Source organism: Ricinus communis, chromosome 5 (genome assembly GCF_019578655.1).
Source record: "Ricinus communis isolate WT05 ecotype wild-type chromosome 5, ASM1957865v1, whole genome shotgun sequence".
Classification (NCBI taxonomy): Eukaryota; Viridiplantae; Streptophyta; class Magnoliopsida; order Malpighiales; family Euphorbiaceae; genus Ricinus; species Ricinus communis.
This window is the reverse complement of record NC_063260.1, coordinates 25,628,267-25,652,374: the sequence shown is the minus strand read 5'-3', so window position 1 is coordinate 25,652,374 and position 24,108 is coordinate 25,628,267. Positions and strand designations below refer to the sequence as shown.

General features: G+C 33.8%; 3 protein-coding genes, 1 long non-coding RNA gene and 1 pseudogene across 8 annotated transcripts; 2 read left to right on the top strand and 3 right to left on the bottom strand.

Annotated features, from left to right (window-relative positions):
- Positions 1 to 440: 440 nt before the first annotated feature.
- Positions 441 to 3,923, bottom strand: LOC8287421. Its single transcript, XM_025160071.2, has 7 exons — positions 3,821 to 3,923; positions 1,671 to 2,026; positions 1,467 to 1,581; positions 1,301 to 1,382; positions 1,167 to 1,218; positions 976 to 1,030; positions 441 to 901 (listed from the first exon to the last, which is right to left on the bottom strand). The coding sequence occupies exons 1-7, from the start codon at positions 3,879 to 3,881 to the stop codon at positions 723 to 725; spliced, it is 900 nt and encodes a 299-aa protein (XP_025015839.1). The 5' UTR covers positions 3,882 to 3,923; the 3' UTR covers positions 441 to 722.
- On the top strand, positions 607 to 2,385 carry LOC125370050. Its single transcript, XR_007215725.1, has 4 exons — positions 607 to 707; positions 1,272 to 1,361; positions 1,642 to 1,730; positions 1,906 to 2,385. It is a non-coding gene; the product is annotated as an uncharacterized LOC125370050 (long non-coding RNA).
- Positions 3,924 to 5,004: 1,081 nt separating the features above from the next.
- LOC8287420 lies at positions 5,005 to 6,526 on the bottom strand (annotated as a pseudogene).
- A 3,846-nt stretch (positions 6,527 to 10,372) lies between these two features.
- On the top strand, positions 10,373 to 14,445 carry LOC8287419. Of its 2 annotated transcripts, none has more exons than XM_015715889.3 (4): positions 10,373 to 11,670; positions 12,864 to 13,406; positions 13,608 to 13,689; positions 14,002 to 14,445. In XM_015715889.3, the coding sequence occupies exons 1-4, from the start codon at positions 10,771 to 10,773 to the stop codon at positions 14,034 to 14,036; spliced, it is 1,560 nt and encodes a 519-aa protein (XP_015571375.3). In that variant the 5' UTR covers positions 10,373 to 10,770; the 3' UTR covers positions 14,037 to 14,445. The 2 variants fall into 2 exon arrangements, with proteins under 2 accessions (XP_015571375.3, XP_015571369.2); XM_015715883.3 differs by having other exon boundaries at positions 13,998 to 14,445.
- A 3,984-nt stretch (positions 14,446 to 18,429) lies between these two features.
- Positions 18,430 to 23,309, bottom strand: LOC8287418 (homeobox protein BEL1 homolog). 4 transcript variants are annotated; one of them, XM_048374672.1, is made up of 6 exons: positions 23,041 to 23,308; positions 22,196 to 22,928; positions 20,906 to 21,998; positions 20,067 to 20,449; positions 19,559 to 19,619; positions 18,430 to 19,389 (listed from the first exon to the last, which is right to left on the bottom strand). In XM_048374672.1, exons 3-6 carry the CDS (start codon positions 21,908 to 21,910, stop codon positions 18,742 to 18,744), a joined length of 2,097 nt encoding a protein of 698 aa, XP_048230629.1. In that variant the 5' UTR covers positions 21,911 to 21,998; positions 22,196 to 22,928; positions 23,041 to 23,308; the 3' UTR covers positions 18,430 to 18,741. The 4 variants fall into 4 exon arrangements, with proteins under 4 accessions (XP_048230629.1, XP_015571687.1, XP_015571681.1 ...); XM_015716201.3 differs by having other exon boundaries at positions 20,906 to 21,992; positions 22,196 to 23,309; XM_015716195.3 differs by having other exon boundaries at positions 22,196 to 23,308.
- Between the last annotated feature and the right edge of the window lie 799 nt (positions 23,310 to 24,108).

Genomic DNA, 24,108 nt, shown 5'->3' with positions numbered 1-24,108 from the left:
ACTATTTGTCAAGATCAGAGCTTGAAATCGCACTTGAATGTAGAAACTCAGCTTTAGACAGCTCTCCACCAGAAGTCATATACTTTTTTAAGCTGCAGAGAACTTATGGATGAGAAATAAAGTAATAAGAAAGGGTAATTTTGTAGAAGTATAAGATAAGGCTCCGGCATTACCATTTCCCTTTCCCTTTTTGTATCATTGTTGGATTGATATTTTTCTCCGCCTTGGTAACTAATTATGCATGCAAATCCCATGTGTTTTAATTTGAGATTATTAATTAGTTAATGCTCGTTAATCAATTTATGGATCTTTCTATTTGTCTGTTGTTTACTTTGCTTCTGCATAGAGAATTCCTTTGGAATCTAATACTCTAATCAGGTAAATCAGTTATTTTTTTTGGGTCTCCTTTATTTTTGGTGTTGTGATCTATTGGTCTGGACTTGGCTGAATTTATTTCAACATTATTACATCTTATATGTTTACAGAGACGATCATTTCATTTCTTATAATTAAATTGGAATTGTAAAGCTGAGATAGGCATTCTCTTAAGGACTTGCTTTCTACTTCTTATTTTTGCCAGCATGACATGAACCGTCTCCATTGACATCTGGTTGCCCTGACGTTGTTAGAGATGTGTTCGAGCCACGATGATGGCGATGATGATTGACCCATGATGCAACCGTCACTATTTCTGTACACAAGCACCTGTGAGAGTCATTTTTCTATTGTGAATTTTTCTTTGAAATGTACAGTAGCATGCTGAGTGCTAAGGCAAACACTCGCGCCGTAAAACTCCAAATTCTAGCGTAGCCTCCCATAAGTGGATTGACAAAAGGTGCCAGAAGTCTAGTGTAAATCTTCATTAGGAACTGTACGATGAGATGAGGACTCTTTAAGAACCCTGTGTTGAAAAGAAAGTACGTTAGTATTGCAAGTACTCTATGAGTTTTGTGCTTTAGATCGTACTTGACTTACATTCTGCGAAGTTTGGGAAATTATCGAATATTGCAGTGACATTCTTTAACAGAATCTGAATTCCTCAGTGCAAGAAAGACATGAATTAAGGAAAGAAAGGTGGTCAGAATGAGGCTATGATACTGGTTATGAGAGTTGTATTCCTAGATAACACAATCTTTAAGCAGTATAATGCTGTTATACGTTCTCACCATTGCTAAACCACCTGGTTTGATAGGCGACTCAGTTACAACTCTAACTTTCCTGCAGCAAGCATCAATTAGTTAGAACATCTCGTTTCTTGATGAATATTGCAGGTCAAACAGGTTATTGATTGTAGTGGTACTTGATGACTATTCTATCCCCTTCTGCTGAGCATTCGTAAAAGCTGCATCCCCTAGTGAACGGTATATGTGTCCTTTTCCATTCTGCCATAGTGGAAAGATCATCATCGTTAATGAAGGTGCATGAATCTGAAATAATTAGTGAAATTAACAAAATGGGGATGTTACCCAAGTGCCAATTTACTCCTACAGTAAATTCATCATCTTCACAAACGTGTTCAATGCTGAACTTCACATTCTGAACCATGCCTGTAGTAAGCTGTTGATAGAAATGCATAACCTCCTGCAGAAATTCTTTGGTTAGGCTTTACTTTGGCAAAATAAAATATGTTTGGTTCATTAGGTACAGAGGTTGAGGAAAGTTGAGGAAACCTTTTTCCCTTGTATTGGAGAATAGAAGGAGCAGTCTTCAAAGCAACAATTGTCTGAAATGTACTTATCTATTTCCTCCAACCTTTTCTCATTGATGCATGTGTAGAACTTTTTGATCATGCTTGCTGCAGAAATGTGATTCAGCGGAATGTTACCATCGTCTGCCGCTGATGACATGACCAAGTTGAGCCTCTGATAGTTGAATTGTTTGTTCCATGTCTGCTTTCTGAAACAGATTCCCCATCGCTCTGCCTTCATAAATTTCTGCACAAGATCAGATGATCTTTTAAAGGGTATGGAGCCAGGCATGAGTCCGCTCCTTGCCTTGAAGCAGATGGTACGTTGTGGGATTTGGCCTGAGAAATTGACAGTAGAAGCCATTTCTTAGATGAGATTAAGATGGGTGAAGGTTCTGAAATATGAATTTGACAGGATAGCATCAAGCCAAGTCAGACAGAACAGAGCAAAGAATAAAGAAGCATCGCCCAAACCTTACCACGATATCAAAGAATCCATGTGCTAGGCAGTGATCCAGGTTGAACTGTTAAAAGTAACAAGAACAACTTGGCCTGTAAGGTTTGCAAGGAATCTCATTTTAACTTCACCTTAATAGGGATTCATCTAGTCTAACATGTGTTTGATATAGAATATTTGTGGTCTAGGCATCAGGGGTGCTTTAATTCTCAGACTTAACGTTATTTGCTTTTCTGGTTTATATCGACCCGAATAAAAGGCTGTTGGAATTGAAGATTCAATAGTAATACATAACACTGAAGTTCATACGATAATGGAAAAATCACAAGACATACTTGTTTATGAGTAATTTTGCAATATGTTAAATTCAGTCGAAGCAAAATCCAGTGAAGGTTTTAATGAGAGAAATCGATCAAATCAAGCAATTCTAATCAACCCGCAATATATCTGAGTTCATCTAGATGGCAGATAAAAACCCTTAGAGCTTACAGTCAGGTAGCTGGCTTGACTTCATCAAAGGTAAATGGTAACTGAGAATTTCACCAACACTAGTTTATGTCTCAAATCATTGTAATAACGATAAAAATTAGTCGGATTTCATAAAAAATAAATATTTTTAATATAGATCAGTTTCTACTATTTAACCCAAAACTGGGACTTTGTCTAAGAACAAAAATGTGGCCAGAACTCTAAGAAATTGACCCACAGGAATAATTTTAAATACAATTCATAATTAGCTAATTCTCTTACAGATAAGAAAAAGATTAAACCGTATAAACATAGGTGTGGCAAACAAAAGACATGTTAGGAGAATTAGGTGAGTTGGAATCTTAAAAGGATGTCAGCACCAATTAACGGGTGTTATTCTAAGAATAGGACATGTGTGGCGACAAGGATAGGCTTTTGTAGGAAGGAGTGCTGGTTAGGAGGCATGCCAGCCAAATCATTTGTTTATATGGTGCTGTTTTTGAGGATCATTAGGCAATTATTAAATTAATCACTAAACAATTCTTAATATTATCTGCTTATTGACCAGTGAGCCTGTTTGCCACCGTACAACTTTCTCCCTCTTGTTCTTCCCAGAGTATCTTCTTTCTCCAATTTTATTTTTGGCGTGTGTAAACAATGGGATACTGGGTTTGTTTATACAGATATAGAGCATGGCCATTAGAGAAAAAGAGACATATGTCAGGCACTCTATCATAATTTAAAACCTTCTAATGGCAGCATTACATTGGCAAGAATCTGTATGTCATACAATTATTAACATCAATACTGATACGGCCGCACATGGAAGAGAGAGAGAGATCCTTTGTTTTAGAAACAGCAACTAAGGTATTAGAAAAACCATTATTGTCTTCTATCTTGCAGTAAGACATTGTTTTTTAGTTTATTAGAGTTCAAATATTCAAGAGAAACGATGCCAATATATTTTAAGCAAAATTGCCAGAGACATGAGAATGCATATATAGTGATGGATTTCAACATCTGGAAAGCTAATAATTTTCTTGATTATTTCCATTTCCATAATGGGTAGAAGTTACATCGACAGAGTGGTAATAATAATTGTCATTTCTCTTCAGTATTTTATAACAGTAACTAGTTATGCGATGGGAATATGTCCTCAGTATTAACTTGACAATATGTTTGTATACTATAGATCAAGAAGGTCTGACCTGCTGGCAGCAATGTGGCAATTTGACAGTACCAAGATCTCCCTGAAAACATGGGAACCATTTTATTAATCTGAAACCTGCTTCTGGAACTCCATTTAAAAATGACAAATCTGTCTGCGAAAAAAAACAGAAATGAGCCACCAAATCTTCATCTCCTGTAGAATCTCATATTCCTCATCTACTTAATTCACTAAGAAATACTAAGAATCAAACCTATGATCCAGATGCAAGCTCCTAGATACCTATTGAACCCGCATGTGTACACGGTCTGAGAGGCACAACATTACTATAATATACTGGAAATAATTTTTTCAGTCAATCACTTGCCAAACCGTGCCATGAAGTCAACTTGTCTCAAGTTGAGCTAAAAGGAATCTTATACAGCCAGACAAATTTGCTGGCATGCCCCCCAACTCCTCACCTCTGAAAATGTCTTTATTCACACCATCAGATTAATCATCCCCAGCCCCTGGTATTGTACTGCCTTCTTGATTCACTATATAAACTTCGGATCGTACCAACAATTACTAAAACAGAAGGCCCTTGAAAGAATAAGTTAAGAATACCTTTTCTAGCATCATGAACAACAAGATCAAAAATGTTCCTGCAGCTGCATTTAGCATAAGTTTCAGGGGTATGAGACCACTTCCAAAGCGGGGGCAGATAAAGTCAAAGATAGCAGCAAATGCTTTCCACTCCATTGTCTCTGTTCTATCCAGAGCCTCTTCACATCACCATCATTCCCACAGGAAAACCTACTGTAGAGAAGCATAATAATGGAATAATGTAATGATGGACATTGTATCCTTAGTATAATTAATGCATTTAGTGTACTCTGCAGTTTGTCCTATTGCTTTATTGCCTATCTTGCTTTAATCTTTACATGCATGTGTGGCGATTATAACACATTTATATCCATTTATTTGCAAACACGATCTTTAAAGAGTTAAATCACAAGGTCTGTGGAAGAATTTAAACTTTGCATTGCATTCAGTTATGACATTTTCACTTGAGGAAAGATTGACACCAAATGCAATAGAAGTTATAATTAAGTGGAATGTATAAATCAACCTGATTAGACAAAAGTGTTAATACTTGAGAATTATTGAACTAAGAGAATTGGCACGCAATCATTGGTTTGATTGGGAATTAAGAGAATTGTCTACCTTCAAAACTCATAGAAGTTGCAAGGAATGTACAAACGAACCTGATTAGATAAAAGCATCAACATTTGAGGGCTGTTGAACTAACAAAACTTACAGATATTAGTCATCATTGCATTCAAATGCACCAAGTTTATCTCATCAATATCACAGAATATCCTCTTTGATTCATCAATATTACTGCATCTCCCATATGTTATTAACAAAATCATCCGCCATGAATCCATTTTTAATCACATCTGAATGGATTTGCATTGCCTGCTTTATATAACTTAAGTTGGAAATGGTTTCCAGAACGCTAGCAAGAATATAGATGGTAGGTTGCAATGCAAGATCACACATATGAGAGAACACCTCTAGAGCCTCACTAACAAATCCATTGTTAGAACATGCCGCGAGCGGATAATTCCAAGAGAAAAAGTCTAGAGATATCATATCATTGAAAACATGCCTAGCATTGCCCAGTTTCCCACACTTCCCATACATAGGCACCAATGCATTGCCAAGGGAAACCACCTGCAGATACTCTAATTTGTGACAGAGTGCATGAATTTGCTTCCCTGCTTTCAAGAGCTTTTCTCCTCCAATGGCAGACAAAGCATTGATCAATGTATAATCATCTATATCTAAATTTACAGAATTCAAAATTCTAAGACACTCCAATGCCTCACTACCATCACAAGCAGCTCGGGTTCTCTCAGTTTAAGAAACAATATTTGGTTCAAGAATTTCATCATCTTAATAACATCAACATTACTTCTACATCTCTAATACATACTCAAAATAGCATTACTCAAATCCACTGAAGTACCATGCAAAAAACCCTTTTTGACACCAAGCCCGTGAATCTGTCCCCCTTCTCTAACATCAAACAAACAACTACTCCAGTTAAACTAAACTCATTCAACTCTAAACCAAAACCTCTCATTTCCGCGAAAACCTCTTTTCCTTTTTCAAACAGACCATTACAAGTATACCCACCACCGATAATGGCAGTGCAAACTACATTATCAATATCAAAACACTCTCTAAAACACATCTCAGCTGAATCACCATTTTAGCATAATTCCCAATCAACCCACTTACAGTAAAAGCCTTACATTCAAATCCTAACCTCGCACAAACCCAATGTGCAATCTCATTTTCTCTGAAACTCTCACAAAGGTAAACACATCAGGAACTAAACCCGTATGCCTTAAATCATTAAAAAGCTCAAAAACAAAACCAAGATGCAGGTTAAACTTAGCAAAGCCAGAAATTAGTGCGTTGCAGGTGATGATACCAGATTCTTGGTGTCTAAAAGTGAAAGCCTTAGCGAGGTCATTAACTTCAGAGAAATGAGAAATTAGAAAATAAGAAAGGTATAAGGGTCAAGAAAATAGCCTGATTTGATAAAAAGAGAGTAAATTTGATCAGTGAGAAGAGTAGAGAAAGGAGGAGTTACAGTGAGTGAGGATTTGAGAGCTTGTTAAAGAGATTTTTGAGAGATTAAGGTTTAGACTAGAGAGGAGTGAGTTTGGGTCAGTTTTGTTACTCTCTTCATGAATGCATCATGTGTTTTAATGATTTTGGCTCGTCTGGTTACCGCGGAGTTGAGGTTTTAAGTGCTCAGCCGTTATCAAATAGCGCGGGAGGAAAAAGAATTATTTGCGGTTCAACTTGTCACCTGTGGTGGCTGGTGTTTGGTGGTGTTTCTGAGGCTTCATTAATGGCCACGGGCTCTGCCGACTATTCTTGTTTCATTAATCCATAAGAAATTAGATTTTTGCAACTCTGTTAGATACAAAACCTTCTTTTGGGGGACTCGCACTATAAGACTCTTTTCTGTAACAAATTTAGCTGCTTTCTAACCTTCGTAGTCTTTCATTGACGCTTCATACAAAAAGGCTGAATTAATGTATGGATTTATCCATCCAAACATCTTTTAGTGAAAGTTCCTCGTCACTATGAAATTCCAAAAGGAATAATTGGGGACTTGGAACATCTTTTTGATAACGCTATGGTCAAAACGATTCCACTTCATCTTTCTCTCAACTCATCCAAATTCTTTTTCTCAAAAAAATAAAATAAAATTCATCCACATTAAATATATAAACTTAATCCTAATGGATGACCCAAAAACTGATAAGTTTTGATTGGTGGTTGTATTAGAAATGAGATTTAACTCAAAACTTTGAAACCCAAACAATCTTTCTCCTTGTCCCAATTTTAGGCTATAGCCACTGGTTTCATCCACTTGCCCTTAAAACAGTCCTCGTTACCAGGTATCCAAATTATGGTTTACTCTATAGAAAAGTAATTCATCCCCAATTACCTATATTTTATAAATTTTATAAATATTTATCTCTCAGCTAGCTATTTTTTTCTATAAATATTAATTCTTTTATTCAAATTAAATACTAAAAATATAAATTAGTATGAAGTAGAAAGTAGATTACATGAGATGATATATATATATATATATATATGTGAAAATAAAGTTTTGAACATATTTTCTCTTTTCTATATAGCTTTTTTTTTAATGCATTTTTTTTATTTACATGAATTATTTTTATAAATTATTTATTTTTTTCTTAAATCTTCTTTTTTTTTTCTTTTAGAATTATGTATTTAAATTTTTTTATTTCACTTAGTATTTTTTATATATATCTTATAAATTTTATTTTTTTTAACTCTTGTTCTCCTATTTCTGAAAAAAATAAAAACTCTTAGTTCTCATATTTTATTTATTAATATTTCTCTTTTAATCATTTATTTTATTCATATACTACCGTCGTCTTATTTAACTTAATTTCTTCATTATCCTTATATCTAATATTTTTTTTTATGAACAGATACATTTTATCTTTATATTTTAATATAATGTTTTTCTTACATAATATTTTTTCTATTCTTTGAAAATATTTATATATTTTTTAAAAAATATTATTTTTCTTTTCCTCTTAATGCTTTAATTAAAACTCTTATGGGTTTATTTATATTATTATCTCTTTCACTTTTAATAATGCAAGTTTAAGTTTTTAATTTTTTTAATTTTGGTTAGATATTTTATTCAAAAAAAATAGTATTGAAACGGACAATAATCAATAGAGTACTAATTATAATAAAATTTAGTAACTGATAATTTATAATATATAATTAAATAATATTTTATTATATTTCAATAATATTATTAAAAAAAATTAATAATATTTTAATCCGACAGACATTTTTCTAGATTATATAAATATAATTCTAGAAAATAAAAGAATATTAAATTTAATGATTAAATAAGGTGATATTTTAGGACACATAAAAAGAAATGATGAAAAGAGGAGCAACGGAACAATAAACAGTTGTGCCTATTGGGACATGCATCTAACATGGCTTTCACCTATTTGGCATTTGGAGTAATATCTATTTTATTGCGTTTGTGACAAGTGTGAGCTAATAACACTTCGTTTTTATGTATTATTTATAAGACAATAAAATTTATATTAAACCTTTTACGAGTGAATAGGAAAAAGAATAGATATTACGCCAAACTGGCACTAACATAACATTAGTCAAAATCGTCAGAGTCAGCGGAGTTGGGAAATTTTGAACAACACAATAACCACACGGCGATTTTAGACACGTGTGTCGCAATTAGTCCATCCCTTTGCTTCCTTTTTTAGCCTCATTAAATAGCTTGACCCTATCGTCTCTCCTCGTGTCGGTATACATTATTTAAATACTAGTATATTATTATTTTATTCATAAAATATATTCAGTTTGAAATGGTTTCTAAAAAAAAGGGGTATCCTACTACTTCACAGAGAATCAGGCCAACTCAGAGGGTCGAAATCGATCGGAAGGGCTGATTAACACTTTGTTCAAGGATTCTTAGTCAGTTCAGCTAGCGATTTCAAATAAATCTGAGAAATTAACAGATTGTAATTTGTTGGATTTCTCTCTCTCTCTCCCTCTCCCTCTCCCTTATTTGGTTTAGACTGAAAATCAAATGGGTAAACACTTTGACCCAACAATGGGTAAGTCATGAAGGGTCGGTTGGTCTGCGAAAAGGACAGTGGAGAAGTATACTATCATTGAAAAATTGAACGTAATATTCAAAAAATATAGAGTCTAATCAATAAAAGTTTTTGGAAACAGGACAAGTGATGAGAAACCCAGGTCAAGTTTTTGAGTTTACTCGTTCAAAATACAATCTTTACATATTTCTTAAAATAAAATGATAATGTCAATCCAAAGTGACTGAACTTTTTTAATTACAATCTCGAGTAGTAATAACAAAATTGAACAAAACAATGAATTATAAAGTTAAGACACAGTGATCTAATCTAGTTGGTAGCTTTCTTTCTTTTTCAAGTAACTCCAATATCATTTTTAGAATTCATCTCATTAAGCAAATAGCTCCAATATCATTATTGTTGACACCACCTTTCATTCTTCTTCTAGGAAGGAAAGAAGACAACATACAAACACTACAATTATTTATTTTGTCTATTTTCTTTTCGTTTGATGATGTGGATATAATTCTCATTTTTGTAATAAAATCAATTCGCATGTACAATATCTTCAAAATCTAGTGATTTTTTATTATAAGTTGCTTCATGTTGTATTCTCCCTCTTAATGACACAAACGTTGGAGAACTTCTAATTTGGAAACCAAAATCTTTTGTATATTATTTTCAAAACATAAACAAATTTTGGGATTCGAAATTCGACATTAGTGATCATCAATAAAAAGAAAAGAACGCGTATTGGAGTCGGTGCCAACATTTTATTTCAGGACACAGCCACACACATAGCTTCTGCCTTTTTCTTTTCAAAGTTGACAAAATAGGTCACGTCAACCGAATTGTTATTATTTTAAAAATCTTATGAACATATATCAATTTTTGAACTTAAATTATTACTATTTGATTTACTGATTTTTTAAGTTATACTTAATTGGAATTTTATATCTTTTTAATTTTATTGATAATGACTTTAAGATATGCACTAATATTTCTTAATTATAATATAATATAGTGAATATATTACTTTTATTATCTAATTAAAAATATAATTAATTAATATTATCATGTTTAGTAAATTTATATTATTATATAATAATAGATATAAATAGCAAATATTATCTTATATTCAACATTATGTAAGTGTATTAATATGTATATATTTAGATGCATGGATGATTAATTGAGCCTTTATTTTTTAATATACAACTATGATAATAAAATTATAAATTCAATTAATCTATTTGATTTCCTTGTCTTACTTTCTTCCACTTTTTATCACCCTATTTTATTTTTACTAGGGGACCAATTCATAGCTGCATCAATCAGATCACCAATCATCCTCACTTCTCTATTCACTCAAACCCTATAAACATCCAAGTGAAAAAACACTTAAATATATCCCCTAAACAATGTTATTTCATGCCAAAGAAACTTGCGAACAAATTATACAAAAAAACAGAAACATATATCTATCTCAGCTAAATACTGGGGTGAGGGGGGGGCGACTGTGCAACCTGGCAGCTATGCATGCTCTCTGCAACTCTCTCCTCTTTTACCCTTAACCCCACACTCTCCCCAACACAATCATCTTCCCTCACTTTCTCTTTCTAGGTCATTCATTTCATTCATGTTTATTCTCAATTTCTTTGATTTCTCACTCGATTCATGCCCCAATTCTTCTTCTAATTTGTATATATTAGTAACTTCCAAATCCAGTAACAACCTATTTATATTCTTCAAAATCTAACCTCTTATTAACACTTTCTTTTTTGTTGTATTGAAGAAAATGAAAGTGACCCAGAAAGATTCGGAGAAAATAATTTGGGATCAGATGAGAAGTCCATCTGGAAACCACATTTCTGTAACTGGGTCATCACAATCTAGAATCTTACCTAAACTTATGTTATGGCTAATCCTATTTGTTACGCTCACTTATGTTGTTTACACTCTTAAGCTTGTAGCAAATTCCCGTTCTTGTAACAACGAACCTTTCTCTACTCATCATCGTCTCTCTTTAGTTTCTAATGATTCTTTATTGAGCCAAAATCGCACAGCTTTAGCCATTCAACGCCAAGAAACCCATTTTGAAAAGACAGAGATAAGCCATGTGGTTTTTGGCATCGCTGCATCAACTAAGCTGTGGGAGAAAAGAAAGAACTACATCAAGATTTGGTACAAGCATCAAGAAATGCGTGGCATTGTTTGGTTGGATAAACCCATGAAATCCAAAGAACAAGATGGCTTACCTCCGATTAAAATATCGGCCGATACGTCCCGTTTCGCTTACACAAATCGCCAGGGTCACAGGTCAGCGATTCGGATCTCACGGATCGTGTCCGAAACTCTCCGGCTTGGGATGGATAATGTTAGATGGTTTGTTATGGGAGATGATGACACGATTTTTATAACTGAGAATCTTGTTAGAGTGTTGAGGAAGTACGACCATAATCAGTATTATTATATCGGGAGTTTATCGGAATCTCATTTGCAGAACATTTATTTCTCTTACGGTATGGCTTATGGTGGAGGTGGATTCGCCATAAGTTACCCATTAGCTAAAGCACTTGATAAAATGCAAGATAGGTGTATTCAGAGATATCCTGGTCTTTATGGATCTGATGATAGAATGCAAGCTTGTATGGCCGAACTCGGTGTCCCACTCGCTAAAGAAACCGGCTTTCACCAGGTTGGTTTTTATTATCTCTTTTTTCTGGTTCTGATCTCGTTTTGTTATGATACAAAAGTTTACTGCTTTTCCGTTGGGTGTTGTTTAAAGTTTCCGTTTTGGTTTGCTTTTGCTTTTTAGTGATGCGGGTTATCACCATGTATGCTTAGCTAGTCTAGATTCTTCTTCTTTTTCCTCTGTTTTTAATCCTATCACCGACATATCGGCCGGTTCTTTTTGTTCGTTTTGTTTATTTTCCTGAGTTGGGAATCAAAATCATAAATGGGTATTTTGGCCCTCTATTGAGTACTTATTAATTGCAATCTGGTGTTTAGTTAATGAGCTTAGATCAAATAGGCATTATTAAACTTATCCTGTTGATGTTTCCCGAAACAGACCATTTCTTTAGTTTTAATTTTGCTTATCGGCCAATTTCAGGCGAGATATGGCAGTGGTAATTTGAATCGGTTCCGTGGATTGTATACGGTAAAATTGGTCTATAAACTCGGCTTTTGATAGGGTCTAACAGCATCCTAGTAATTAGCCTAAAGTTGTCCGTATAAAAAACATTATTTATAGGTGTCGGATTGGGTCCCACGTGTAGCTCGATTTGAACCTGGTTTTGTCCTCACCTTGTAATTGCTCACGAGCATCTTGAGTGCGTTTATATCAAGCTCCCTAATATCCAACTGCGTTCTTTAGTCTATCTCCGATCCTAGCCAAATTCTGACTGCAATTCTAATCTATCCCCTGATCTGATGTTAGGGTCCTGGATGAACCACATTATGCGGATCCAGTCCATGAGGATAGATCATTGGTCCATGAGTAGATAAATAAGAAAAACTTCTTTTTTTTTTTGAACCATCTTATAAATTTATGCTCTCCATTAGCCGGTTTATATCCATCTGTGTGCTCCTTGTATTAATATTTTGAGCAAAATCAAGTGGTTGCTTCAATGCAAAAATCATGCTTATGGAATTGTTCATTGCAGTAATTTAGAGCTAAAACTATGCACAAGAAATATCATAGCTTTTTGAGTTTATTTTTTATTAAGTGTTTGTTTCCACTGTTGTGATAATGCACTATAATGGGGTATGCTTTTGCATTAACCGACTCTGTGTTTTAAATCACAATGGGGTTTTGTGAATCTTCTGTTCGTGATTTGTGAAGATTGTTGCTGATTCTAGAAACTCTGCCTTCTGTTTTGCTATTAGTATGATGTGTATGGAAACCTCTTTGGGCTCCTTGCGGCACACCCTGTTACACCCTTGGTTTCTCTGCATCACCTCGATGTGGTCGAGCCCATTTTCCCAAATGTCACTCGCGTTCAAGCACTTCAAAGGCTAGTGATACCTATGAAGCTGGACTCGGCAGGCCTAATGCAACAATCCATCTGTTATGATAAATCTAAAGGCTGGACCATTTCTGTTTCTTGGGGCTTTGCAGTTCAAATTTTCCGAGGAGTCTTTTCACCCCGGGAGATAGAAATGCCATCGAGAACATTTTTAAATTGGTACAGAAGAGCTGATTACACAGCATATGCATTCAACACTCGTCCAGTTAGCCGAAACCCTTGTCAAAAGCCCTTTGTATTTTACATGTCAAAGGCAAGATTTGATTCTTCACTGAATTTAACAGTGAGCGAATACGTCCGGCACCGTGTTCCTCACCCTGCATGTAGATGGAAGATGGCTGATCCCACTAATGTTGACATGATTGTGGTTCATAAGAAGCCTGACCCTCATCTATGGGATAGAGTAAGTAGCTGTTTAACCATTCATTCTTCATTTGTCACACTATATAGATGTTGCCATTTTTGAAACTCTGCCCGATAATTATCCTGCGAGCAAGTTACTTGTTATTGTTTGGAAGTGTTCTCTCTGTTTTCTTTTTCTTATCCAGCACATAATGAATAATTCGGATGCCTTTTGCTTTGTTTGTGCATGTGATTTGGGCAGTCGCCAAGAAGGAACTGCTGCAGGGTGATGAACTCGAAGAAAAAAGGAAGCATTACTATCGTTGTGGGTTTATGTAGGGAAGGTGAGATTAGTGAAATATAGTGGTAATTAGGGCAGTAATTTTAGGATGGGAGCTGCTGCTTCTCTACTTTTTGTTCCTCCTTGTCCCTAAATTCTTAGTTCTTTAATTTATTTATCATGTTACCAATTTTGCAAGTGTATTCCAGAGTAGACTGACATCAAAAAACATTAGAAAAAGAAATATACGTTAATGTATAAAAAGGCGTAGTTTATAAATGTTCTAAAAGATTTCTAGACTCTGCAATTCTGTATTAACTAATAATTAAATTCCCCTCTCAGGCCGCCCTTTTTTGTTTATCCTTTTTGTAGCCAGGAGAAGAGCAAGGGCCATGTGCTGCTAAGATTTAATTCACTCTTAATTCCTGCAAATGGTACTATGGTTAGATTGAGGGTATCATTCTTTCCGAAGAACAGAGCATGTGACATAATAGAAAAATGGAATCATATGACAAAAAGTTGACCATATGATAAATCCTGCCTTTCTATTGTTCTGTTATGCGTATGCACATGACCAATTCTTATACAAAAGCATAAGAGTTCAATCGCATAGCTCGAATGTGTTTTTCTTGACTTGATTTAATAATCAGTCGCAACTTCTTCAATTCTAAATTCTTAGATCCGGAGCTCCAAATTTGATTAAATGAATATGGTGTTGTTGTGTTTTGCCCAAATGAATTTTATAAACTTTTTATTAAATTTACGTATCAACTTAATATTTATATACTGAGTTGAAATGAAAATCTATTTTAATGTCTTATTTGCATCTTACGTTACACCACCAATGTTTGGTCTAATATCTTATTTATATATTAAAAAAAAATGGTGCGGAATTTGGGTTCGCATTTGAAATCAAGAGAAAGGAAAGGACCTTTTAAACAGGGACGGATCGTGGAGCCTTTTTGTTTTGTTTTTTCATTAGAAAAGAAAAATGATTTCATTTAAGCGAGTGAATATAAAAAAATCAGTAGTTGTTGGATTGTGTTTGACAAATTCTTTTAATGGGTAGTTGATTGCAGTCCAACAATCCCAAAAGTGTACCGCCAATGACTTTATATTTTCAATCTCATGCACCTAATCATCAGATGCCAATAATGAAGTATTCTTCAAATTTTGGGTTGTGATATTTCTTTTCTTAAAAGAAAGGTGTAAAAGTAAGGATTCTATCTTTCTCATCATCTGCACCAAAAGACTCCATTCCTATTTTGGTGAAAACACTCTCAACTTACTCTTGATTATCAAATTTTCTAATTCTATTACATCTTTCATATATATATATATCTTTGCATTTTTGCTGTTTTATCTTATTCACTCGAATATGGCAATATGTTGCAAAATTGGAAAGTGTCGGTGCAAGAGACAGTAAAAATTTACAGCCAAAAAGAGAATAAGAAAGTACTTTCTGGTAAACAGTAGTTTGGCAGTAGTCATGTGATCGCAATCCGTAACAATTGGATTGCCTGTTTTCCTTAGAAAAGTAGAGGGGTGAATTTGTGGGGATGGTAGAGGTGAATGAGGTGGGGTTTAGTAGTAAGAAAGAAATTAGGGTTCATTTATTAGGCTTTTCAGAGAGGTGGGTCCTAGAAAGTTGATGATTATTGGCCCATACTGCTCCCCATCTGTCGTTAATGATTGCACCACCCCTATTTATTGCTGCTTTCAGTTACACTACAAAATTATTACTCCCTATTTTTACAGTTTTTGAAATCCAAAGTTATCTCGCACTTTCGGTTTACGTGTAACCTACTTCCCAATGAGACACCACCCATCAGCACAAATTGGGTGAAATTGAGTCTGAACAGTTTCGGTTTTTTTAATTTGAATGGTTTGATTATTATGTAAAATCCAAGATGAATATATACGTATTTGATCATAGAATGAGATTCTAAATCTACGTATAAGAATCCTTATGAGATTGTTAATTGATAATTATTGTTTTCTTTTTGCCTGAAGCCAGAAATGAAATTTAGAATTGGATTAAAAGCAACAATCTCATTGCATCAAATACAACTGTTTTCCTTTTAGATATCAAAAAATGTAAATCCCACTTTTCTCCCTCTTCCTTATAATTAAAAATAAATTTAAAAATTATGTATTTTTAATAAAATAAAAATTTTATATAATTATATTTATGTAGAATTGGTTATAACTAATTTAAATTCTAATAAAATAAATAAAATTTCTAAATATATTTCACATCAGTAAGTTAATATATTCCATAACATTAAAATATTTATTAAAATCTAATTATTTCTATTTTGCTTTGTGTCTGATGCAATTCTTCTCATATAAAATAAATTTTGTCTTATAGTTTTCAACTAAACATAGCATAAAATTTAAGTTGAAGTTCTTTTATTATTTTTAACTCGAACTCAATCCAATGATAAACTTGACTCAATTTAATAAAATTGCTAATTAAAATGCTTTTTTTTTTCTTAAGAAAAGGAAAATCTTAAATAAGCTTTTTACTTATGTTTATAATATTAACATCGATCTGTTAGTATATAGAACAAAAAATAATTATAATAAATTTAGAGTCAATTGTTTCAGTAAATAATATATAGTGAGTTGACTTCACTCAGTTACTACCTTGATAAAAGAATTGAAAATCATTTTAGATGGATAAGATATTTTTGGGGTTGAACAACATTAAATTTGATTCTTGGGCTGAGCTAGAGCTCGAACTGCAATCCAGAAAAATGAAGACAACCCAATGATCAAATCAACAATCAAAGCCCATGATAATCTTGGGCCACAACATCAAGTAGGTCTTTCTATTATTTAGGGCTCCCTTTAGCAAGTTCTGGTATATTTATTTTTAACTTTATTTATTAGCTTTTTATGAACATCAACCTTATTTATCGTCTAAAACCCCAATAAATGCAAAGGAAATTGAAAAAAAAAAAAAAGAAAAGAAAACTGAAGCCGAAAGAAGAAACAAGGGTATGCAATCTTAATGGACCTTGAAAGAGCAGCTCAAGAAATGGGTAGCTCCTAATTACAAATCGGATTACTGCTACTATTATTATTTAACATCTGTCATGAAAGAGTACGTATTACATAAATGGGTATGACTACTTACGTCCATATGCACATAAAAATGGACTTCACACTTAAAAATATTTCATTTCTTTTGCAAAAGAGAATAATAATTTGTTGTGATTTTGATATACTTGGCTACTTACGTAAGAATAAGTTTAGGTACCAAGAACAAATTCTAGGAGTTGCAAAGTAATTAATACCTTTATTTTGCATGAATGAGATATATGGATTCTGTATTTCATTACATAAACCCTGAGCAGCATAATGTAACAGCATTTGTACAGATACTATAATTCAGAACAAATTCTATAGTCAAGAATTATGCTACAAGTTTCTGTAATAAAATTAAAGATCAAAGTGGCATCATGTGAACGTGTGTATGGAAAAAGAAAATAAATTTGATATATATTATGATTCCTCGTTCAAATTATAGTAAAATATATATATACATATATAAAGAAAAATGTAAAAAAAAATGCTGTTTAAGATGGTAAGTTTGGCACATCAATCTATTTTCTTTATTCTATTCACAAAATCAGCTTGTAGTAATACGAAGATGCATGGGCTATTATATATTGGCACATTATTATTATAAGCTAAGGACTTTCTAGACATTAGAGTGTGACTTTTCTAATTAGAATTCCCAGTTAAATGAGAAACTTGAAGTTAATTATCCTTGTTTCGTTAAGATACTGTAATTTGTATATTGCTGGACTCTATTTTATTATTCTATATTGTAGCCCTGAACTTTTATAGGTTTATAAGAAATGGAGGGACAAGAAAGAACTGGTCCAAAGTTATTCTTTATTTTCTTTTGATTAGTAACACAAACATCGAGACGGGTTAGGGAAAGAACACATTCCTTCACAATCGTATAACTTAGATTTGATTAGAGAGTTGAAAATGGGACTAGTTATGTGTTCATATTAATTAAGAACTATCCCTCCATGAGCCATCAACATTCTTAAATATTATCATCATAATACCCTTAATTCTTATTCCCCTCTCCTATCCTTTTAACACTTTCAAAATAGAAAGTTGGTAAACCTTTTTAATTTTCTATTCCTATCCCATGAATTAACCATTATCCATTTCTTTCCACGAACTAAGTGCAGAGAGAGCATGGTTACAGTGATCCTTCAAAGTTATGCATCCACAAAGAATCAAGAAAGGTACTAGTCTTGAAGAGATGTGTTCATCTTCAACTTGAAGAAAAATAGAGAAAGTTAATGCTACCACACCATCTAAAAAGGCAGTTAATAAAAGCAGCTTTCATCAGCAAAAGCGGTAGCATAAACCATGCCAAAGTTGACAAATCATAAAAGTGGGCAATTTCTCATATGTATATATGGGCATGAAGTGAAATATCATCCTCAAAGAAGATGAATATTAGGGACCACTGCTCTTAAGATGAATATGATATTTTGTTATTTGTTTAGGAATTGTCTTAATCTTTCACAACATCGACCAATTTGTGTTGCTAACTTAATTTTGTCTTTATGAATAAAATAAATATCTATATGATTTTATATACATAAATATATAAAATAAAATTAAAACCATCAAGTTTAAACAGGAGCCACAAATGGTTCAATCACTCAGCTTTAGGCAAATCAGAAAGAGAAGAGAAGAGAAGAAGAGAGACGTACCTACTCACAAACTAATAAAATAGGATCAATCTCTTCTCCAGACAGATTATATCTTTAAGAAGAAAGTAAAATATATCTGTATAACCTTGCATCAATCAACTGGCAATTCCCAATTGGCCTAACAGTAAAATAGAGATGTTTCTTTCCAATGGCCGAACAAAAAAGAAATTGCAAAACTATTCTGGCTATGGAACTAATGTTCCACACCACATTTTTTAACCAACTTTCTACAGCTTTATGTATAAATATTTATATATTATATTATATTATATGTATGGAGTATGGAGTATGGAGTATATATATATGCCTAAACTATATATTTATCAACCATCACCATATCCTTTGGCAAGACCTAAAACAACATTTCATCCAGCCAAGTCATGCAGCAACTGAGCTCCCATCAGATTCCTGTAAGGCAAATTCTGTCCTTCTCCATCAAGAAGCGAATACTGAACTGGTTGGCAATCGTCAATATGGTCTCTAGAGTAGAAAAGAGAGCTTTGAGAGGCAGGAGAGAATGCTAAGCTTACACCACCACTTCCTCCATGCTGCTGTAACCCTAATGTCAATGACACACCACCGCCATTGAAGTTCTGATGATTGCCACCATGATCATTAGCATAAGAAACGCCACCCGCCGCATGGTGATTATACGATGATATATCTAATTCCACTGCACCAAAAGCTCCAAAGTTATGCTGCTGCTGCTGCTGTTGGGTATGCAAATGATGATGGTTTTGAAATGTTTTAGTGGTTTTCGAAATGTCATTTTTATCAGGGTTAGAGATAATGGAAGAAAGGCATTCAGAATCGACACGAATAAGTTGATCTGGTGTTGGTTTTTGATCTGTCGAGGAAAGATTCTGACTCGGCCGGCCATTATTGTCTTCAAGATCAGTTATGCCATCTGGAGAAGCCATGTTATTGTCTTGCTCCTTTGTTTCTTCCAAATACATTTCCTCCACCATAGGTTTCCAAAGCCTAACTCTTGCATTAATGAACCAATTGGATACCTGTGAAACACATGTAAAAACAAAAAGATGTTATGTATATTTAATTAATATGCTACACAAGTATATAATTAAATAAAAATTATTATGGATCCTAAGAAGATACGCCGCATTGATAACATAAATTAATTCATGTAGGATTAAATTAAGCAACAGATTGATGGGGACTCGCCTGGCTTCTTGAGAGACCTGTTTGGCGGGCTAAGATATGTTTATCAACATCGCTCGGGTACCTGCATGATAAAAGGTTTACCATGAAAGACGCACAGTTAGTCAGTACTATCGAACCATCGTCAAGAAGTAGAGAAAGAGAGAGATGGGCCCCTATGAAATACAATCAAATCCACAAAAAAATAGAAACAGGAAACATGATATGTAATACATGACAAATATGAAAGAAGGGAATCTCGAATGAAGGTGGCTAGAAACTAACAAGACATATTAAATTTGTTTTTGCAAAGGAAAAAGATTCGAAAAGAAGAAATAAATTTGTGTGTGTGTGAAGTTACAGTAATAGAAGAAAACCGCACGGTATTTGCATTGTTTACTCTTTTGTTTTGAATAAAAAACATTGATTCTTTCAACTTATGATTTTTGTAGTGTGGGTATGAATAAACTTTGAGCTAAATGACAACAGGGTAAAAAATTATGCAGGCTTGGAGAAAGAGAGAGAGATTTACGGGTGTAGAAAATGCTCAAAGAGCCAAGCTCGAAGGACAGAAACAGATCTTTCTGGTAAGCCTCTTTGAGGTCTCCATGGGTGACTTTCCATCATGGTCATTTGTTGAATAGCTCTTTGTTGCCTAAGAGTTTGATCAAGAATCCTTAACCTTGGAGTTTCACCTTTTGTAGTGCCCGGTGCAACCGGATCTTTCTCTCCCATAGCTTTCTTGGTAGCGTGAATTTGAGCTACAATTCCATCTCTTAAACACCTGAAATGTCTTGACATAGCCTTTGATGCTAAAGCTGAATAAACCATAGCAGCACCAGCACCAGCCACAGCTTCAAAGGACGAGACTACAGCTTTCATTTGATCACAGTAGTGCCTGTATCTTCTCTCCACCTGAAAAGGGAAACACACACACATAAACAAAAGAAGATGATGATAGAGATATGAGTGAAGAGAGAGTCAAAAGTTTTTTAGCCACTGAAAAATGAGAGTTACAGCAAGTGGTAGATAGATACAAACAAGGTAGAGAGTAATATAAGATGAAAACAAGGATGCTATGAAGAGAAGGTTATTCTCAAAGTACATGAAAAGCCAGAATTGTCACGATGTGCGCATTTATGAAGAGACCCCAATCGCTAAATTAGTTCAAGAAACCAAAAGTTGAAGAGCTTTCAACTAATTAAGCAACTACCAAGTAAAAAATCTCCATCTTTCTTTTCACTAATTAAGATCGATAGACATGTTGTCCAGCCTCCTTTTCCTTTCAAAGAAAGAAGAAGAAAAAGAAAGAAAGGAGCTTTATGAAATAAAATAGAGAAAAAGAAATGAAATTTAACGAAATATATTTACCTCTTCAAGCATAGAAAGTAGCTTTGTTTTTCTCTTCTGTAATTCCATGAATTCAAGTGAGCAAAGAGATTGTTTTCTTGAAGCACTACTACTACTACTTCCATTCTCATTTTCCCACTGTTTTGGCTTACTGGACTTTTGCCTTAGTTGATCACTTTGCTTTGTTCCAAGACTACAGAACTCATTCAAAAGTTCTTGTGCAGGACCCAAGTACTTTGAGTTCCTAAGTTGGAACTGCCCTTGATGATGCAAAGTTGCAGCTTTTGTCATGAACCCGTCTTGCATCATCTGTTGTTGATGTTGAGTATTAGCAGGAGATTTTCCAAAGAACCCATCTCTAGAACTTGAATTCAAAAACCTCATTTCTTGTTCTTGTTGTTGATTATGATCATGATGATTACTTGTGTGTCTCAGTTCAAAAGACTGTAGTCCAATACTAGAAGGATTAGCTGAAGAAAGAGAGAGTGAAAGGCCTTGACTTGGTCTTTCGTTTCCTTCACAAGGAAACACGCATCGCAAATTAGAGTCATCAACAAGCAATCTATGTACTTGCCAACCAGGGGATGATGAATCAGTTGGTCCAACTATTAGATTTTCACTACTTGTTTCAGAAATCCCAGTTGTGAATTCCTGTTTATTGAACTCATGTTGATAAAAATCACTTGTTGATTCATTGATCGTCTTGGAAGAAGAAGGACCAGCACAGGAATTGTTGTTGTTTCCTGCCTTGTTAAGAAAACCTTTCCACATAGCAGCAGCAGTTGTGTTACTGTCATGACTTTGTTGCTGCTGCTGTTGCTGTAGATTTCTCGAAAACCCTATCATCTCCATCCCTGTAGTCAAGTTAAAGATCTCTTGATTCGATTCAAAGCCTTGGATCTGATTTCCAAGATGGGTTTGGATCGTTGGGTTACTAGCAGATGAAACATCCGAGTAACAAAATCCAGCTGCTGCAGAGGATGATGCCATGTTTCTTGATTTATCTTCACACACTTCTCTAGCCATGAATTAAACTATCTTTTTTTTTTGGTTTATTATATCATTTAGTCTTTCTTGAGTCTTGAGTAAGGCGATGATGATGTTGATTCTGCAACTGCATAAAACTCATTAAGATCCGCTCAACCCACAAACACCAGAAAACATTAAAAGCACAATCAAGTATCATAAAGCAAATTAATTCATCAAGAAACTTAATAGCACTAACGAATGACTCAACTATAACCCGAAAACAGAAAAGAAACAAAGACCTCCAATTTGGTTGCTAGTATGTAAGAAGACTTTACAACTTACCAGTTTGCAAGGAAGTGGACTTATTTTTCTTTTTTTTTTTTTGGCTAAAGAATCATAGCAGCAGAATTGATTATGACAGTGAAGAAGAAGAAGAAGAAGAAGAAGGAAATGAAATGGAGAAGCCAAAAGTGAGGTATATAGCTAAGCAATAGAGTTCTCTTTTTTCTTTAGGCTCCTCTTAATAAGCAAACATGGTATGCCATGAAATGGAAAACCAAACCTAGAAAGAAAAGATCAAATATATCTTCTCACAAATAGAAGAAATTAGAAAAGATCAGATAGAGGTGATGATGACCCTCTAGCCATGATCATCATTTGATATTCGTCTTTCTCTCTCTCTCCCTCTCTCTCTCTCTTTTTCCTTTTTTCTTTGTTATCTCTCTCTATCTCTAGGCCACAAGTGGGTCAATGCAGCAAGTTTATATAAACATACAAAATAGACTTCCTAGTAAGAAAACCATATTACACCCTCAATCATTTCACACCCACCAATTAGAAATGACCATAATCAAGAAAATAAATATCCTAGTAAAACATTATTTGGGTCATGATTAAAATAACTTAATAAATTTTTCCTTTTTTTGTTTCTTTCAATAAAAAAAAAAAAGCTGAATTCCCCTGCTTCACAAAGTACTAATGACACAGAACCCAGGAGCCAGCAGAAAGTAATTATAGTCCTTTGCCTGCTGCACAAACTACAAGCCGCCACATGACCTCTTCTTGCTTTATTAATCTGTTAATAATATGCAAAAAATATTCTTTAATTCTTTTTAAGATTGAAAAATAAATATTAAAAAAAAAAAACAAAAAAAAGATCCCAGGCACAGTCACAGTAGTGTACTCACTCTCCACACAGCCTGCTTCCTAACCTTGTAATAAAATCATAGAATAGTACACGACCAAAAAAACATCCAATCCCATCTGATAAAACCAGAAAAAGAAAAGGGAATTATGGGATGATTGAAATTTCTATATGGCTGACACGATCCCCAAGAAATCATTTCTAAGTAGGAGATGTGTCCAGGCTTTTTCAGATGGGTTATATTGAAGAGTCCTGATTGGAGGGTCTGCTCACTCTTTGTGGTGGGCTTAAAAATTGTACTGCAGCAGCAGCAGTTGAAATAGTACTATTGGTTTCTTAGCCAAACAAATTGAAGAAAAGGAAGAATTGATCCAGGAAAAAAAAAAGGTTCCCAAAAGAAGGGACTGTGAGAAAGAAAAAAATAAAAGAGATGAGGTGGTCCAATAGTTTCTTCATCTAATTCTAATTAATTACTCTATTAAAGTACTCCACCCATCTCTTCTCTCTGTTGTATACATGAGGGGACCATCTCTTTTTCCTTTTCTTTCTTTGTTTTCATAGTTTTTATTTTTCTTACAAAAAATTAATTATTATCATCAAAATTTGCCTACTCCACTCGCACCTCATGCTTTGCCTTTCATCCATCCTTGAGTCCCTATCAATGTGCTTTGCATTTCTTTCCCACTTTTTTTCTCCTCTTAGCACTTCATAAAGACTTTTAAAGGAGATTGAAAAGAAAAAAGAAAGACTTATTATTGAAAACTGAATATATATATATATATATATATATATGTATGTGCATCTTAATTATTTGTGTAAAACTACTCCAAAATGACAATCAGCAAAAAGGATCATAATAAGAAACAAAATGGTGATCCATATCCCACTTTGTCATCCCCTTCTGATAATGATCATACATGTAATTCAAATTTAATTAGTATAGTAATCACATAATTTATTAAGTTAATATTTAATGGTGTGCAATCGAACTCAAATATATACATATGAACGAATTTAAAATTTTTAAAATTTCATAACCAACTCGAATCAGAATTTAACAATAGTTCAATTTACATTAATTTAACCCGAATTTGAAGCTTGAACAAAAATA